Here is a 19048-nt window from a genome sequence, read left to right on the forward strand (position 1 = left end):
TTCCTGGATTTGAATATTAGTTTAGAGGGACAGAAAAAAGTGACAAAAACCTACTTCAAGAATGTAGATGCCAACAGCTATCTTTCAATAGATAGCTGCCAATACAAACCTTGGCTATACAATATCCCAAAAGGATAACTTATAAGAATAAAAAGAAACTGCACTAAAGAAGAAGACTACAGGAATCAAGCAGAAATCATCGGAGAAAGGTTTAAGATGAAGGGATATGATGACCATTGGATAAAAAAACAAATTGAACATGTAAATGAAATGGATAGGATGACAATGCTTAATGATTACCCTAAGAAAATATTTCAACAAGAAGCACCTAGTATAATATTGGACTTTAATATACAATACAAGGATGTAGCAAAGGTCATTCAGAAACATTGGCACATCCTAAAAAATGACAAGGACCTTAGGAAAATCCTACCAGAAAGACCTAATATAATCTATAAAAGAGCACCTACCGTTAGAGACTTGATTGTGAAATCGGTAGTTGAACCTCCCCCTACACCCACATACACATTCTTTTCAGGGAAAGGGTTGTATCCCTGTTGAAATTGTTATGCATGCCGCCATGCACAAAAATTCCAGGGAAAATTTAAAGAATTTACAGCTACTAGTACAGGGCAAACCTATAATATTAAGAACTTTATAGGATGCCATACAGAGGGAGTAGTTACAGTGTAGCTGTAATCTCCAATATGTAGGCTGAACAAAAAGAGCACTTAAAACAAGAATACAAGAACATGTTCAAAATATCAAATCTGGTTTCCCCAAACACAATGTGTCGAGACATTTTTCTCAGGTTCACAACAAAGACCCCACACATCTCCAGTTTTGGGGAATAGAAAAATATAAAAAATCGTGGAGAGGAAGCCATATGATTAGAAATATCAGTCAAAAAGAATCCAAGTGGATCCATACCTTGCGGACTCTGGTACCTGGAGGCCTCAACATAGAGTTCGATTTGAACTGTTTTTTAAGCAATTTTTAAAATTATGTGTCCAACTACTAACCACCGTACCCCTATTTTTCTTTTTGACGACCAAATATGAAGCATATATACATTTCCTCTCTAATGATATAGACCATTTCGAGATGAACGGATAGAATTTTATAATCCGGACTTATAGAGAGACCCCCCCTTTTTTTAATTTGTGATTTATAGCTAATTTTGATACTTTTTATTTATTTTAATTTATATTTTAATTTATTTGTATAAATTAAATACATATTGCTTTTCATGTATTATGCATTACTTGAATATTGGTAGATTGTCAGTGTACTCTCATACCTGTTCCTTATTTGCATAATAACGAGCATGTAGGATATCCATTCGTAATTAATTATGCTATTGTAATACAATTATGTTATTTAATTATGCCCATATTTTATCAAATATTGCCCAATATTTTATTATTATCGGATTTTTTAATAGAGTTATCAATAAAGTTTAGGAACAATTTAATATAGATACTACATCATTTTATATATCTCCTATTACGATCTTATAGTATTCCATTTGTAAATATCCTATTGACAAAACCGTCTTTAGCTATTTAATAGCGTCCCACCAAAAAAATGGCCGCGGCCATTGATACACACGAATTAGAGAAATAACAACATATATCCACAACAAAATGGAGATCATGTTACATCTTTTAGCCTAAGGCAAAATGGCCACGACATCGGGTAAAAATTGCCCACAACAAAGATGGCGGCTCGAGAATTTCCGTTTTTTCGCTATTTATATCAACATAGAACATTCAATCCGGTTCTCCAGATGAAGACACGTGACTGTGTCGTAACGTGTAGGGAGTGGCCGGAGCGACACGCATACTAGGAATACAAGTGAGAGGGCGCTGATAACGCCAGATTGACGTTTTTTTTATTACTCTGCCTATTTTATCTGTCACAATGTAAGAGACCTACCTAGACACTTAATAAATATCCCCCCAGTTTTTAAAATGTTATCACACTAGTGGAGCCTCTTTTTATCCCCTCCTATTTGTCTTTTTCCCACTGGGGTGGCAATAATGGAGTCATATAGGTAATAGCGATGGAGGAATACAAGGGAAAGATCCACGGACCCTACTGATAGCGCTGTGCCAGTTATTGTAACACCTTATCTACAACCCTCAATGCCTCTATACTACAACTTGAAGGTGAGAGTTCTGTGAGACCGCATTTACAAGACACTGCCAGGAGAGCTAATAGGCCATCACACTCTATTTCAACACCAGCCAGTTATCAGTTAGAGGATCTCCCATTCACTTTATCCCACATTCAAGAGACTCTCTTTTTTTTTTTTTTCCATTGCTTTATTGATTCTTCATTAATATTAATGGTGTTTATCACTCTTTAATTTTTACACTGTGCTCCTAGCACTAATGTGTATCCATTTAACTTATTCATTTATTTCTTATTGCACATATTGCGGTATTGTCACAATATTTTGATTGCACTATTTTGCACTGTATTAGTCCGGTTTAGATTATATCAGTTTTAGTATCCACTGTTATGAGAGACAATTTGGTCCCTATATTAAATGTTATTCTTGACACATCACATTTTATTAATATTCATAGATTGTTATGGTGTTTACACATGATGCATATGATTTAAACCTATTTTATTTCACTTTATCCTTTTATATATTGCGCAAAATTCTTTTTATTTACATTTTCAGGATTGCTGTGAGCATTCATATTTTGCTGCAATATAGTTTTTATATGTGTATGATTATTTTTCACATATTTAATTTAATTTATATGAGTTTGCATCGTATTTTTCTCTTTATTTTTCACCACATCATCCCACAAGCGCGAAAGACACTCTTTACTGATTTTTACCCATTGTCATATGTTTTTATGATTCATTTTATTTTGGCTTTTAACATACAATTCCAATAAATACTACAGAGACTTCATCTGGCTCCTGGGGAGCTTTATTTACTACAGCTACATCTGGATGGTGCGAGTTGCTGAACAGTCGGGTAACCCAAGTTACCCGAGTTAACCTGAGTACCCGAGTACCTGTCACAGTCCATCTGAGAACCCAAGTACCTGTCACAGTCCATCTGAGTACCCGAATACCTGTCACAGTTCATCTGAGTACCCAAGTACCTGCGTACCTGTCACAGTCCATCTGAGTACCCAAGTACCTGAGTACCTGTCACAGTCCATCTGAGTACCCGAGTACCTGTCACAGTCCATCTGAGTACCCGAGTACCTGTCACGGTCCATCTGAGTACCCAAGTACCTGAGTACCTGTCACAGTTCATCTGAGCACCCGAGTACCTGTCACAGTTCATCTGAGTACCTGAGTACCTATCACAGTCCATCTGAGTACCTGAGTACCTGTCAGAGTCCATCTGAGTACCCGAGTACCTGTTACAGTTCATCTGAGTACCCAAATACCTGTCACAGTTCATCTGAGTACCTGTCACAGTTCATATGAGTACTGAGTACCTGAGTACCTGTCACCGCCCTTCAGAGTACCCGAATACCAGTCACCAGCCCATCAGAGTCCCCGAGTACCTATCTGTAGCCCATCAGAGTACCTGAGTACCTGTCACAGTCCATCTGAGTACCAGAGTACCTGTCACAGTCCATCTGAGTACCCGAGTACCTGTCACAGTTCATCTGAGTACCCGGGTACCTGAGTACCTGTCACAGTTCATCCGAGTACCCGAGTACCCGTCACAGTCCATCTGAGTACCTGTCACAGTCCATACGAGTACCTGAGTGCCTGTCACAGTCCTTCTGAGTACCAGAGTACCTGAGTACCTGTCACAGTCAATCTGAGTACCTGAGTACCTGTCACAGTCCATCTGAGTACCTGAGTACCTGTCACAGTTCATCTGAGTACCTGTCACAGTTCATATGAGTACTGAGTACTTGAGTACCTGTCACCGCCCATCAGAGTACCCGAGTACCTGTCACCAGCCCATCAGAGTACCCGAGTACCTGCCTGCAGCTCATCAAGTTACCCGAGTACCTAACTGCAGTCCATCAGAGTACCCGAGTACCTATCTGCAGCCCATGCCCCATAGAGTATACGTTGGGGTGTTTGCTTTCCAAAATGGGGTCATTTTGTGGGTAATTCCACTGTCCTGGTGCTCAAGGACCTTCAAAAGTGTGATAGGTAGGAATGAGAAGAGATGTGTAATTTATTCTCCTAGAACGCCTGAAGGTACTACTTCAATGTTGGGCCTCTGTATGTGGGCTGTGTAAAAGTCTCACACATGTGTTATCGCCATACTTAGGAGGAGTAGCAGAATGTATTTTGGGGTGTATTTTTTGCTATATACATGCTATGTGTTAGAAATAACATATAAATTGACAACTTTGTGTAAAATGTGTTTTCATTTTGTTTACACATTTTCCAAAAACTTCTGTAAAAAAATTAACAGTTCAAAAGACTCATTATGCCTCATAGATTATATGTTGGAGTGTTTGCTTTCCAAAATGGGGTCATTTTGTGGGCAATTCCATTGTCCTGGTGCTCCAGGGCCTTCAAAATTGTAATAAGTGGTTGAGAAATGAGATATGTCATTTATGCTCGTAGAATGCCTGAAGGTGTTACTTCAATGTTGGACCTTTGTATGTGGCCAGGCTGTGTAAAAGTCTCACACATGTGGTATCGCCATGGTCGGGAAGAGTAGCAGAATGTATTTTGGGGTGTAATTTGTTGTATGCATATGCTATGTGTGTGAGAAATAACCTGATATTATGACAATTTTGTAAAAAAAAAAAAAAAAATCTTAATTTTGCAAAGAAATGTGGGAAAAAATTACAACCTAAAAAATACTCACCATGCTATTTACTTAATACCTTGGAATATCTACTTTCTAAAAAGGGGTCATTTGGGGGGTATTTGTACTTTCCTGACTTGTTAGTGTCTCAAGAAATGAGATATACCTGATGTACTGAAGGCCTGATCAGATGTGATCAATTTTCAGTGATTGGCACCATAGTTTGTAGACTCTATAACTTTCATAAAGACCAAATAATATACACTAATTTGGGTTATTTTTTACCAAAGCTATGTAGTGGTATAATTTTGGCCAAAATGTATGAAGAAAAATTATTAATTTGAAAAATTTATGACAGAAACAAAGAAAAAGGCATTTTTTTCACAAAATTGATGGTCTTTTTTTTATTTATAGCACAAAAAATAAAAAACCCACTAGTGATTAAATACCACCAAAAGAAAGCTCTATTTGTGTGAAAAAAGGACACAAATTTAATATGGGTACAGTGTTGCATGACTGAGTAATTGTCATTCAAAGTGTAAGAGCGCTGAAAGCTGAAAATTGGTCTGGGCAGGAAGGGGGTGTAAGTGCCTTGTATTGAGGTGGTTAATGGGCCAACAAATAGATGGGGCACATCAAGCAATGTTTTCAAAAGGAAATCAGTAAAAAGAAACTAGCAGAATGGTTAACTATACATGCATGGTGTTAACTCATACCCAATTCACAATGCAATAGAAGCTCACTTCAATAACCAATAAGGCACTCTACTGGATAACGAATAATGGAAAAATAAATGCTGCAGTATGCATTCATTTAAAACAATGCTAAGCAATCATTTTGCATATAATTTGTCTTTAAGCAATTTTCCATCACCATATGCTAGATAGAGTGTGTATTTTTTTTTTTTTTACCAAACCCTATGTTATTACTATCCTCAGAAAAAACTACTAATGCTTAGCAGAGGCATAGAATTACTGCAATCTAACAGCATATCAAAAGCAATGTGGTCTATAAGTATAAGCCAAAGTGAAATGCAAAACTAAGGATAGCCAAACATATCTCAGTCCCAGTCAAATGTATAGGCTGCATCAGAGGGTAATAACAAGCACTTCCAACCAAAGAGATTTTCTATTTTGTTGTGAGTGCCAAACTTTCCTTAAGCGTTAAACGCATGATTAGTTCTATTCCATGGTGATTGAATTTCACAGATGATTTCGATAAGTTTCAGTGAGGATGAGCAGATATGTCACCACCTGTCGTTCTTGGTGAGGTAACTGCTCATCCTAATAACTGTATATTCCCACCCTAAGTCTTGAAGATATTAACCAGAGAGCTACAATCATATAGGAGCAGTCAGCAATATCAATGACCACAAATATGCGCCACTTTATCAGAGCTTGGCTGCTTGTACACAAATATGTACTTAACATGTACAGAAATTCATTAAAAAATAAAAATTTTCAATTTGCTGTTCTACTCAATGTACATTGTTTTGGAGTAAGCATACCACCTGCTGCTTAATTTGTTTCTACCTAGCAAAAAAAAAAAACTTCAATGGTAGAAGCACATTTATTTAGGTGTGAACTTAAAGTGTATGTCTGGGAAAAATGATTAAAAAAAATATGGGTTTTATTTACTAAAAGTGGAGAGTGAAAAATCTGGTGCAGCTGTGCATAGAAACCAATCAGCTTCTAACTTTAGTTTGTTCAGTTAAAGGGTTTGTTAACCACTTGCCGATCAGCCCCCATCATTTTACTGCGGCAGGTCAGCACGATCCTGCAAGCCGTCGTAGCTATACGTTGGCTTGTGGGATCAGGATAGCAGGCGCGCACGTGCCCACTGCACTGCGGGGTGCTGATGCTCGTGGCCGACGGTCGCGATGACCGCCGGCCACAGGTGATCGCGAGCATGAGAGGCAGAACACGGAAGTGTGTGTGTAAACATACAAATCCCTGTTCTGCTCTGTGAGGGGTGACAGATCGTGCGTTCCTAATAGTTAGGAACCACGATCTGTCACTTCCTCTAGTCAGTCCCCTTCAGTTAGCAGGGAACACAGTTAACCCCTTGATCGCCCCCTAGTGTTAACACCTTCACTGCCAGTGACATGTTTAGAGTAATCAGTGCATTTTTATAGCACTGATCGTTGTATAAATGCCAATGGTCCCAAAAATGTGTCAAAAGTGTCCGATGTGTCCACCATAATGTCGCAGTCCCAATAAAAATCGCAGATTGCCGCCGTTACTAGTAAAAAAAAAATAATAATAATAAAAATGCTATAAATCGATCCCCTATTTTGTAGACACTATAACTTTTGCGCAAACCGATCAATATACGCTTATTGTAATTTTTTTTACCAAAAATATGTAGGCCTAAACTGTGAAAAAATTGCTTTTTTTAAAAAAAAATGTGGATATTTATTATAGCAAAAAGTACAAAATATTGTGTTTTTTTCAGAATTGTCGCTCTTTTTTTGTTTATAGCGCAAAAAATAAAAACCGCAGAGGCGATCAAATACCACCAAAAGAAAGCTCTGTTTGTGGGAAAAAAGGACATCAATTTTGTTTGGGTGCAGTGCCGCATGACCGTGCAATTGTCAGTTAAAGCGACGCAGTGCAGAATTGCAAAAAATGGCCTGGTCATTCAGCAGCCAAATCTTCCGAGGCTGAAGTGGTTAACCCACATTATTTACTTTATATAATCCGCTCGGACTCCTAATGATATGTCCCCCTGTGTATGTTGTACATAAAATAAAGCCATATATACCTTATCTACGAGCGCTGATCAGCGGTCATGTGACGCACCACATCTCTCCTCTCCCCGTCTGACAGATGCAGCAGAAGGGGCCGAGATTCCCCTGCTGACATCAGTCTGGAGGGGAGGAAGAGAGGAGGAGAGAGTGGGAGAGATCCGGCGCATCACGTGACTGCTGATCAGCGCTCACAGATAAGGTATATATGACTTTTTTTTTTTTATTCAACACACACACACACACACACGGGACATATCGTTAGGATACAGAGTAGATTATATGAGAAAGGGGGGCAGTATAGTGGCCTTTGGAGAGAAGGATGGGTGGGAAACAAAACTATAGGTAAAGGTGATTATGGTAATAATATCCAGTGGTTGGGTGTAGCTTGGACCCTGGAAAGTTCAGTTCAGGCTTGAATGGGTTAGGAGCAAGTTTGATGGGTTAAAGATATATATACCGCTCTAGAGGTGCAGCCATCTGTGGAAGAGGAAGCAGCTCTTTAGATATAGAATGTGGAGAACAGCAGCGCTCATCTGAGTGCAGTATATTTAAATGATTAATGATGAATTTATTAAGATAAAAAATTAAAATAAGAATTAATTCACAGGGTAAGAGTTAAAATGGCTAGTAACAAGAGGAGACTCTCTGTGTAGTCCTGATCCAAATAGCCGGCGGTGTGGGGTGCTGCTGCTGTCTCGCTAGCTGCAGGGGTTTCACATGTGTATATAGAGGGATCAAAAAAAAAAAAGGACATTATATGTATGAATGTAGATGTAAGTAGTATGAATATGTGTGAAGATAATCAGCGTTAGGGTACTTAGTAGTAGGCCCAGGTAGCTTTAGGGTACCCCCCTAACCCCTCTAATAAAGGTTTAACCCCTTGATCACCCCCTGTCACCAGTGATCACTGTATTAGTGTCACGGATTACTCTGGTTAGTTAGTTATTTTTTATAGCATCAGGGTACCCGCCGTAAATTACCTAAATAAAATTTTAACCCCCTGATCACCCGACGGGTGATATCTGTTAGGTTTTAGCATCAGTTAGGGTCTGCATCGCCCCAAGCAGCGTCAGATTAGTGCCAGTAGCGCTAACACCCACACACGCACCATACGCCTCCCTTAGTAGTATAGTGTCTGAACAGATCGATATCTTTGATCTGATCAGATCTATACTAGCGTCCCCAGTAGTTTAGGGTTCCCAAAAAATGCTGTGTTAGTGGGATCAGCCCAGATACCTGCTAGCACCTGCGTTTAGCCCCTCTGCCCAGGCCAGCCCACCCAAGTGCAGTATCAATCGATCACTGTCACTTACAAAACACTAAACACATAACTGCAGCATTCGCAGAGTCAGGCCTCATCCCTGTGAACGCTAACAGTTTTTTTGGTAGCTTTTGAAGCAGTCGCTGACATTCAGATGCTCTTTTTTCCTGTGAGTCTCACTAGTTGTACCAGTAAATTTAGAGGCCAAAATGTCCAATTGAAGGTACACTAGTGAAGAGGCCTACACTTTTCTGAGCATGACAGATGAGAGTGAAGAGGAAGTCTCCCATCTGTCAGATTCAGGCTCAGAATACAATCCAGTAGACAGCAGCGACACCCTGACAGATAGCTCTGACGACGGAGTAGTGGTCCCTGTCAAGGTCAGGCGTACCTGACCCCGTTCCTCTGCTGTTGTTTAGGTGCAAGAACCGCAGGGCTCTCGTATGGAGCAGAAAGCCAGTACTAATGCCGCTCATCCTTCTGGTGAACTGGCAAGCACCAGCGGCCTAGTACACCCTGGTCGTACATCCAGCACTACAGTAACACTTGGTGACGTGGTGAGTCCCATAAGTGCAGTTTAAGCTGGTGATGCGGCTTGCCAATCCGAACTGGGAGACCACCACTTCTGCAGCACCCGTACTTCCCCCATTCACTGGCCGACCTGGAATTCATGTGGAAACAGTTGATTTTACATCACTTGATTTTTATTCACTGTTTTTCACAGAAGACCTCTATAGATCTATTGTGGACCAAAGCAATTTGTATGCTGGTAAATTCATCGCCGCTAATCCCCAGTTGAACTTTTACGGTCTCCGAATTTAAGACCTTCCTGGGCCTATCCCTCCTCATGGGCATAACTAAAAAAAGTGAGTTGCGGTCATATTGGTCCACTGACCCAATGCACCATATGCCCGTGTTCTCTGCCTCCATGATGAGGACACGATACGAGCAGATCTTGCGGTTCATGCATTTTAATGACAATGAACTCTGTCATCCTAGGGGTGACCGTGAATACGATCGGCTCTACAAAATTCGGCCCCTCATAAACCACTTCAACCAACAGTTTGAAGCCTTGTTTACGCCTGATCAAGTTGTCTGCATTAATGAGTTTTCTGGCCGCTTATCATTCAAATAGTATCTTCCCAGCAAGCATGCCAGATATGGGGTCAAGATGTATAAGCTCTGTGACAGGGCAACAGGCTATACATATAGTTTTATGGTTTACGAGGAAAGAGAGTTACGTAGAGCCGCCCAGACTACATAGGGAGCGCTGGTAAGATTGTGTGGGACTTGGTGTCACCCTTATTCAGAAAGGGGTACCACTTGTACGTGGACAATTATTACACAAGCGTGCCACTTTTTAGTCACTTGTTTGATCATGGAATTGGCGCATGTGGCACTGTGCGATCTAATCCCGGGGCTTACCCTAGCAGCTTGTAGATTCCCGTCTTAGGCTGGGGGAGAGATGTAATAATTTGCTCACTGTGAAGTGGAGGGATAATAAGAATGTTTTCGTTCTGTCCTCCCTTCACGCAGACACAACAGTCCAAATTCAAACGGTGACTGGTGTTGTGGAGAAACATCTCTGTGTTTCAAATTCTCAAATTCAAACGGTGACTGGTGTTGTGGAGAAACACCTCTGTGTCCTGAATACAACCTTAATATGGGAGGGGTGGACCTCAACGACCAGTTGATGGCGCCATACTTAATTGCCCGTAAGGCTAGACGCTGGTAAAAAAAGTGTCTGTATACTTATGCCAATTGGCTCAGCTGAACGATTATGTGCTATACAAAGCTTCAGGGCGAACTGGATCCTTCCTTAAATTCCAGGAAGAGAACATCGCAGCCCTTCTGTTTCCAGACGGTATCGTGACCCAACTTCCCAATGCAAATGCAGTGAGCCGGCTGCATGGGAAGCATTTTCCATATGTCCTCCCTGGTACCCCTACAAATCGATCACCCCAAAGAAGATGTTGTGCCTGTGGCAAGCATGGATTTAGGCGTGACATCCGCTATTGTTGTCCCTCCTGTCCTGACCAACCCTGTCTCTGCATCGTGAATGTTTCGAACGCTACCACACACTAGTGCAATATTAGCGTAGGGTACAGCACTGCACAGACTATGATATACTTTCACAGAGTCTCCAAAGATGCCATCGCATTTTTAGAGACCCAAACCTGGAACCGTTACAGTTACAAATAAAAGTGTAAAAAAAAAAGTAAAAAACAAAACAAAAAAAAATAAAATAAAAAAAACAAAAATAGTTGTTTTATTCTTTCTCTATTCTCTCTCTATTGTTCTGCTCTGTTTTACTGTATTTTTTAACTGCAATGTTTTATTGTTACTATGTTTTATCATACTTGCTTTTCAGGTATGTAATTCTTTTATACTTTACTGTTTACTGTCTTTTATTGTTAACCAGTATTTTATTTTCAGGTACGCCATTCAGCTGCAGCACTGATTTATTTATCTTCACAGCAACAGCGTTTGCTCCCACGATACGTAAATCAGTGACTCCAGCGCTGTAGGAGGTGATTTCCCCACTACAGTTAAAAAAAAAGAGCATATATGCCGAAGCATGGGGGCAGGGGTGGAGGGGCGATTTTCCCCTAACATTAGGGGCGGATTGCCCCCATGCTTCGGTATATAGTTTTTACTCTTTTTTTGGCACAGATTGTTGTTGTTTTATTGAGTTAATGTTTTATTGTTACCATTGTTTGCTTTTCAGGTACGCCATTCAGCTGCAGCACTGATTTATTTATCTTGACAGCAACAGCGTTTGAATCAGCTACTCCAGCGCTGTAGGAGGTGATTTCACCACCACAGTTAAAAAAAAAAAAAAAATGGTGCATTTATGCCCATCATTAGAAGTGGGTGGATGCAGGGCGGTATTCTAATGGTGGGCATACCCAACGATCAATCTCTTTTTTCGTTCAGCCCACAGACTGCATGAAAAAAAGAACATTACAATATATGCCCAACAAGTACCAGCAACGTACTGGTATGTTGCTGGACTTTGAGTGGTTATACCAGAATGATTCCTGCAGGTTTAGGTATCATCTTGGTATCGTTCTTTTTAGCCAGCGGGCAGCTTTCATGTAAAAGCAATCCTAGCGGCTAATTAGCCGCTGGACTGCTTTTACAAGCAGTGGGAGGGAACGTCCCCCCCTCCGTCTTCCATGGTTTTCTCTGGCTCTCCTGTCCCACCAAGGAACCTGAGAATGCAGCCGGTGGTTCCGCCAGCTGACCATAGAGCTGATCAGAATGGCTCCAATCATCTCTATGGCCTAAGAAACCGGAAGCTACGAGCATTTCATGACTTCAGTTTCACCGGATATAAACAGTGCCATTGGGAAATTAGAAAAGCATCTTATCACACCGATCTTGGTGTGGTCAGATGCTTTGAGGGCAGAGGAGAGATCTTGAGTCTAATACAGTGGTCATCAACCCTGTCCTCAGGGCCCACTAACAGGTCAGGTTTGCAAGATAACTGAAATACATCACAGGTGATATAATTTGTTGCTCGGTGATTGCAGTATTCTAGTCTGCATCTCCCCAAGGTAATACATAAAACCTGGCCTGTTAGTGGGTCCTGAGGACAGGGTTGATGACCACTGACCCCATTTTTTTTTTAAAGAGTACCTTTCACTACCTCTTGCTATCATAGGGGATATTTACATTCCCTGTGATAACAATAAAAATGATTTAAAAAAAATGAAAGTAACAGTGTCAAAATAAAATAAAACAGCAAAATAAATAATACAAAAAAAAAGCACCCCTGCAATCGTTGGTCTCGTGTCATATGTAAACAACAATTGCACCATGCATAAGAGGTATCACCGTGAACGTCAGATCGAGGGCAGTAATTTTAGCAGTAGACCTCCTCTGTAAATCTAAAGTGGTAACCTGTAAAGGTTTTTAAAGGCTTTTCAAACTGTATGTAGTTTGTCGCCACTGCTGTGGGTTTACTTCCTCTTTAAGTTCCACTTTAAGCTCCATCTTGAGTACCTAGGACAGTGATGGTGAACCTTGGCATCACAGATGTTTTGGAACTACATTTCCCATCATGCTCAACTACACTGCAGAGTGCATGAGTATCATGGGAAATGTAGTTCCAAAACATCTGAGGTGCCAAGGTTCACCATCACTGGCCTAGGACATATTTGACAGCTGTTGGGGAAGGTGGGTACTCTTTTTTCCCCCTAACAGTGGAATCAGTAGTGTCTGCAGTACTATTGTTCTCAGTAATTGAGTCAAGGTCATCACAATGGTATAGTACAGAATACATAGTATGTAGGAGAGTTTAATTTTCTGTAAATGTAGATAGGAATTGCATGCAAAGCAATGTTTATTTACCATGTGTAGAACTACATGTGACTGCAGCTGCTACTTCCTGCGGACATGCCCCACCCAGCCAGATGTTTTTTTCACACATAAGTATATGTTCTTCATCGCCACGGCAACGCACATCATTCCAGATAGCTGGAATCCTTCCAGATATTGCAATCTTCTTCGCTTCTCCTTTATTGCTGTAAAGACAGACGTTTATTTTATTAACATGTCATTCACACATTTTCATGGAAATGACTTAATACAGAAACAACAATTTCACTAAAACTATATACCGGGCTAATTCAAGAAGCAATTTTAAATGACTATATCCAATGTTCAATAATCCATAGCAACCATTCAGTTGCTAAACATTTTAATTGGTAAGACTGTGGAGTATTACCTGAAAGCTGAACTCTGGCCAAAAACATTTTTTGATTTGCATTGTAAAAACAAATGAACGTCAATAAAGTGTGTGCAATGTAAACATACTTTTTACCCCTCGTACAGTACAGTCAGCACAGAACATCTGGTGCTGGAACTTACAGATCCGGCTTAAAGTGGAGTTCCAGCCGTAATGTTTTTTTTTCTTTAAAAGACACCATCATGTTCTTATTACTAACTTATAGAAATGGTAATTCTATGCAAAATCGCTGTAGTATTGCAGTATTTTTTGCTTAACCACTTCCCGCCCAGCCTATAGCAAAAGGATGGCCGGGCAGAGGTTCTGTTATCCTACGACTGGAAGTCATATGACGTCTTTCAGGACAACGAGCTGGTGCACGCCCCTGGGGGCACACAGCGCGGCAATCAGTGGTGCGGTGTGTCAGTCTGACACACCGCACCACTGATCTCGGTAAAGAGCCTCTGACAGAGGCTCTTTACCACGTGATCAGCTGTGTCCAATCACAGCTGATCACAGTGTAAACAGGAAGAGCCGTGTATCGGCTTTTCCTCGAACGCGTCTGACAGATGTGACTAGAGGAGAGCCGATCAGCTGCTCTCCTGACAGGGGGCGTCTGAGCTGATTGATTATCAGCGCACCCCCCCCCCCCCCCGAGGATGCCCACATAGGACCACCAGGGATGCCCACCACTGATGACCACCAGGTATGCCACTAATGCCCACCAGGGATGCCAATCTGTGCCCACAAATGATGTCAATCTGTGCCCATCAGTAATGCCTGCCAGTGCCTCCTTATCAGTGATGCCAATAAGTGCCATCAATTAGTGTCCATCAGTGCCACGCATCAGTGTCTATCAGTGCCACCTATCAGTGCCCATCAGTGTCACCTATCAGTGCCGCCCATAAGTGCCACCCATAAGTACCCACAAGTGCATTCTTTCAGTGCCCATCAGTGCCACCTATGATTGCCCATCAGTGCTGCCTATCGATGCCCATCAGTGCTGCATATCAGTGCCACCTATCAGTGCCGCCTATCAGTGCCCATCAGTGCTGCATAATAGTGCCCATCATCAGTGCCCATCAGTGCCACCTCATCAGTGTCACCTCATTGGTGCCACCTCATCAGTGCCCATCAGTGCCGCCTTATCAGTACCCGTCAGTGCAGCCTCCTCAGTGCCCATCAGTGAAGGATAAAACGTACTTATTTACAAAAATTTTTTTTAATATAAATTTTAGGTCTTTTTTATGTGTTTATTAAACAATAAAAACCCCTGAGGTGATCAAATACCACCAAAAGAAAGCTCTATTTGTGGGAACAAAACGATAAAATAATTTTGTTTGGGTACAGTGTAGCATGACCGTGCAATTGTCATTTAAAAAGTGACAGCGCTGAAAGCTGAAAATTGGCTTGGGCAGGAAGGGGGGAAAGTGCTTGGTATTGAAGTGATTAAACAAACCTTTAGACCCCTTTCACACTGCGGCAATTTTCAGGCGTTTTAGCGCTAAAAATAGTGCCTGTAAAGCACCTGAAAAGCGCTGCTCAAGCTACCCAAGTGTCAAAGCCCGAGTACTTTCACACTGGGGCAGTGCGCTTGAAGGACGGGGAAAAAAGTCCTAGAAGCAGCATCTTTGGGGTGGTGCGGGAGCGGTATATAGACCGCTCCCAAAATGCCCTGCCCAACACGGGTGCTATTAACTCATTCTTTGGCCGCTAGCTATGGTTAAAAGTGCCCTGCTATCGGCCGGAAAAGCATCGCTATAACAGTGGTAAAGCTTGTAAAACAAGCACGCTTTGCTACTAACGCCCGTACCTCCCCATTGTGAAAGGGCTCTTATATTCGATTGTGTTCCCATCTTAACTGTGGGCATGTTAAGCCCACTAGTGTATTCTTCTGGGATAAGGTGCTGCTGGTTACCGCATAAAACACAAGGCGAGGCGCACGATTGTGTTACAGGTTGGCAACAAGAATCTGTTTGCCCTTTTTAAAAATGGGGCTAAGCACCGCCTTACATCACATAATTTCCTATTTGGAAATAACGCAATGCTAACAGGCGGCAATGACCATCGATGCTATGCTAACAGGCGGAGATGCCCAGGAGTCCATGGGCATTGCCGCCTCTTAGCATTGCGTTATTTCCAAACAGAAAATGACGCGATGCAAGGCAATGTTAAGCGCCATTTTTAAAAATGCCGCGGCGCCCTTAACAGAAAGAAAAAAGACTACACCATGGAAACCAGGTACACGAAGCTAAAAAAAAAAAAAAAAACGTCCAATGTTGTTTTACCTTGATGTATTGAAGCGGATGATGCAAAGATGCAAATGTGGGTGGAACTCACTTTAAGTACAAATACCATAGGAGGTCGTCTGCTCTGCACCATATCTAAAACATGTTGAACACATCTAGCATTCTTTTCATTGGATGTAAGGCATTCTGTGATTGGAAAAGGGGAGATCGAGACCTCATCAGTCATTCGCATCTCCTCCAATCACAAAATGCCTTGCGTTCATTGAAAAGAATGCACATGTTTTCAGAACGTACTCATGCTCCAAATGTAAATTTCAGTGCTGGACATCCGCCACTGACTGTACTGTAGGAGGGGGGGTAAATGAAAGTAGCCATGGCCACACATTGCTTCACTTCAATAATGCTGATTTATTTTTACAATGAAAATGGCCAAAAATAGTTTTTGTTCAGCTTGAAGTAGTTTATCAAGTATAAAACAGTATAAACTATTCTAGTATACAAAACAGAACACATTTACAGGTTTAATATTTTAACTGACCTTCATTTCACAGGTTAAAACTACTAAGTATTAAGGCTTATTAGGAAAATACTAACTGCATTTGATTATTACTATGCATAAATCATGATTGTGGGAACACTGATAAAAGTCAACCATCATAAGTAAAGGGTGACCTTAGAGGAAAAAAGTTATGCATTTAGCGGCTTACAAGTTAGCAGCCAAAAGTACACTTTAGATCATCTGTTTTGCATTTGGCTTAAATAAACACTTGTTCTTTTAGTCCTCTCCTGTTTTAATCATTTTTTTTACTTGAACAAGCGTGAGATTTCGCTAAGTGAAATGAAGTGCAAAGGTATGTCCATATATGTAAACATACGTCCTAGTTCACACGGGAGTCATGCTGTGCTCATGGATTTTACTGCCACTAACTGGCTAATAAACAGCAACCATTCGGTAACTGTGCAATGTACGACTGGAAGGCACATGGATCTTTTCTATGTATTTTTTAAATTAAACATGTGTAATGTCTTTCAGTACAAATCACCCACATGGACGCAGAGCCCAGTACCACGTGAAGAGCCACTTGTTTATCTTTTTGGGCTGTTATGGAGCTGATTGCAGGAAGCTATATAAGTTAAAGGAGATGTTGTGGCTGTAAAGACTCACCCACACATTCCAGTTTGACAGGTACACCAGGATGGGTGCACAGCCCAGTTTGGCACAGCCCAGTTTGACAGGTACACCAGGATGGGTGCACAGCCCAGTTTGACAGGTACACCAGGATGGGTGCACAGCCCAGTTTAGCACAGCCCAGTTTGACAGGTACACCAGGATGGGTGCACAGCCCAGTTTGGCACAGCCCAGTTTGACAGGTACACCAGGATGGGTGCACAGCCCAGTTTGACAGGTACACCAGGATGGGTGCACAGCCCAGTTTAGCACAGCCCAGTTTGACAGGTACACCAGGATGGGTGCACAGCCCAGTTTGGCACAGCCCAGTTTGACAGGTACACCAGGATGGGTGCACAGCCCAGTTTGGCACAGCCCAGTTTGACAGGTACACCAGGATGGGTGCACAGCTCAGTTTGGCACAGGCCAGTTTGACAGGTACACCATGATGGGTGCACAGCCCAGTTTGGCACAGCCCAGTTTGACAGGTACACCAGGATGGATGCACAGCTCAGTTTGGCACAGGCCAGTTTGACAGGTACACCAGGATGGGTGCACAGCCCAGTTTGGCACAGCCCAGTTTGACAGGTACACCAGGATGGGTGCACCCATCCATACTTGCCAAACTTGTCAAACTTTCAGATAGAATATGTAGTGAGCTATCAAATTCTGTTTTCTGTTTATATCTCACTGAAATTTCTCTTCAAACAAGGGAAGTAGAAAAATCTCCCCAATGTAAGGGGAAGTGCACTTTTAGGCTAGCCATAGAGAGAATTTCCATGGTTGCAGTAAAGAAATTTGTTTGCTTCCCCCATCAATACAGACAGTGTTGACAGGGGAATCCCTCCCGTAGCCATTGTGTTAAATAGTGTGGGGGGGGGGGGGAGCCATCCCTGCTCGGGAAGACAGTGATTATTGCTAGTGGCTATAACACCCGCTACCAATAATCGCATCTAAAATTGTACACAAGTTGATCAATCTGTACATTCAGCTTTAGACAACTGTCACCAGAACAGGGGTCCCTTGTTTTCTCTCATCTTCCATGCCAGGGACAATAGTGGTTTTGTATTTCCTATCACATCCTAGACAATGGTCACCAGGACAAAAGCGAAAATGAATGTGCCCAGCAGGGACACAGACAGCAACTAACACTAGACAGAAGCTTATAGCCTTGTTCACATAGGCTCCCACTTGCGCTTGTAAAAGGCCTCATGCACACAGGTGCTGTCAGGTGTTCGACATGCATTGCCGGTGTATGAGAAACCTCATAAATTGCCCGTTCTATTTTTTCATAAATGGGAAATGTCTTTTTAGATATTGTTGGTCTCTTAGTACCTTGATGGGCATGGCGAGACAGATGAGAATCATGTGCGACTATACTGAGGCTTTTGCACACATCGGAAGTGAGTATATCTGTATTGGCAAGCATATTGCGTGAAGCCATAGCATCAGGTGTATGGGAGCCTGGGGGTGAGAAGTCTTCCATGGCCTAGTCTTCTATGTCTACCATTTCTAACAGAGGAAGTTCCACTTCTAACTCAGCTAGAAAAGGTGGAAGTGGAGAAGAAGCCTAGCACGTTAGGGCTCTGGACAGAGATGGCTTGTAAGGCTGTTGTCCTAGAAATTCAGACATAGTTGTAAAGAAATCTCCCTTGGTCAAGTAGGCCGCTGGTTGTGTGCCTGAACTATAATCAGATGCAAAGACCAGTGTTAAAATAGGGTTCTGCTTCAGTGCAATGTCACTCAGAACAGTTTGAGTGCTTTGCAGCCCATTGATACAACGAATGTATCCCTGAGCTTTTGCACCTGGTTTCTGCCATTGCTATCAGTGAGGGTATTTCCCTGTGGGGTACTCATGAAGCAGGGTGCAGAATTGGGGTAAGCTCTTTTGGCCATACTTCTTCTGTATATCACAGGCAAGCACTCAGTTCTGCACTCCTGTGACCCATATTCACTCAGCTGGTCCAGACTCTGGAGGGATCCTAACTTTAATGTCAGGATCTACCCAGATGCCTGACAGGCAGCTGGCTCAGCCTTTCAGTGTGCCACTGAGAGCCTGGGCCAGCCGCTCCCTCCCCCTGCACAGCCCAGTGCTCCAGTGAGCGCTGGAGGGGCAGAGCAGTGAGC

General features: G+C 42.0%; 1 protein-coding gene across 1 annotated transcript in view; it reads right to left on the reverse strand.

The window, feature by feature from the left end:
• PRSS12 (serine protease 12) overlaps positions 1-19048 on the reverse strand; it is a 321958-nt gene that overhangs the window by 248421 nt on the left and 54489 nt on the right. The window contains exon 3 of the mRNA XM_073603187.1: positions 13129-13301. Within this exon, the coding sequence (XP_073459288.1) occupies positions 13129-13301 (173 nt within the window). The remainder of the gene's footprint in view (positions 1-13128; positions 13302-19048) is intronic.

This window comes from Aquarana catesbeiana, linkage group LG01, assembly GCF_042186555.1.
Source record: "Aquarana catesbeiana isolate 2022-GZ linkage group LG01, ASM4218655v1, whole genome shotgun sequence".
In the NCBI taxonomy this organism is placed as follows: Eukaryota; Metazoa; Chordata; class Amphibia; order Anura; family Ranidae; genus Aquarana; species Aquarana catesbeiana.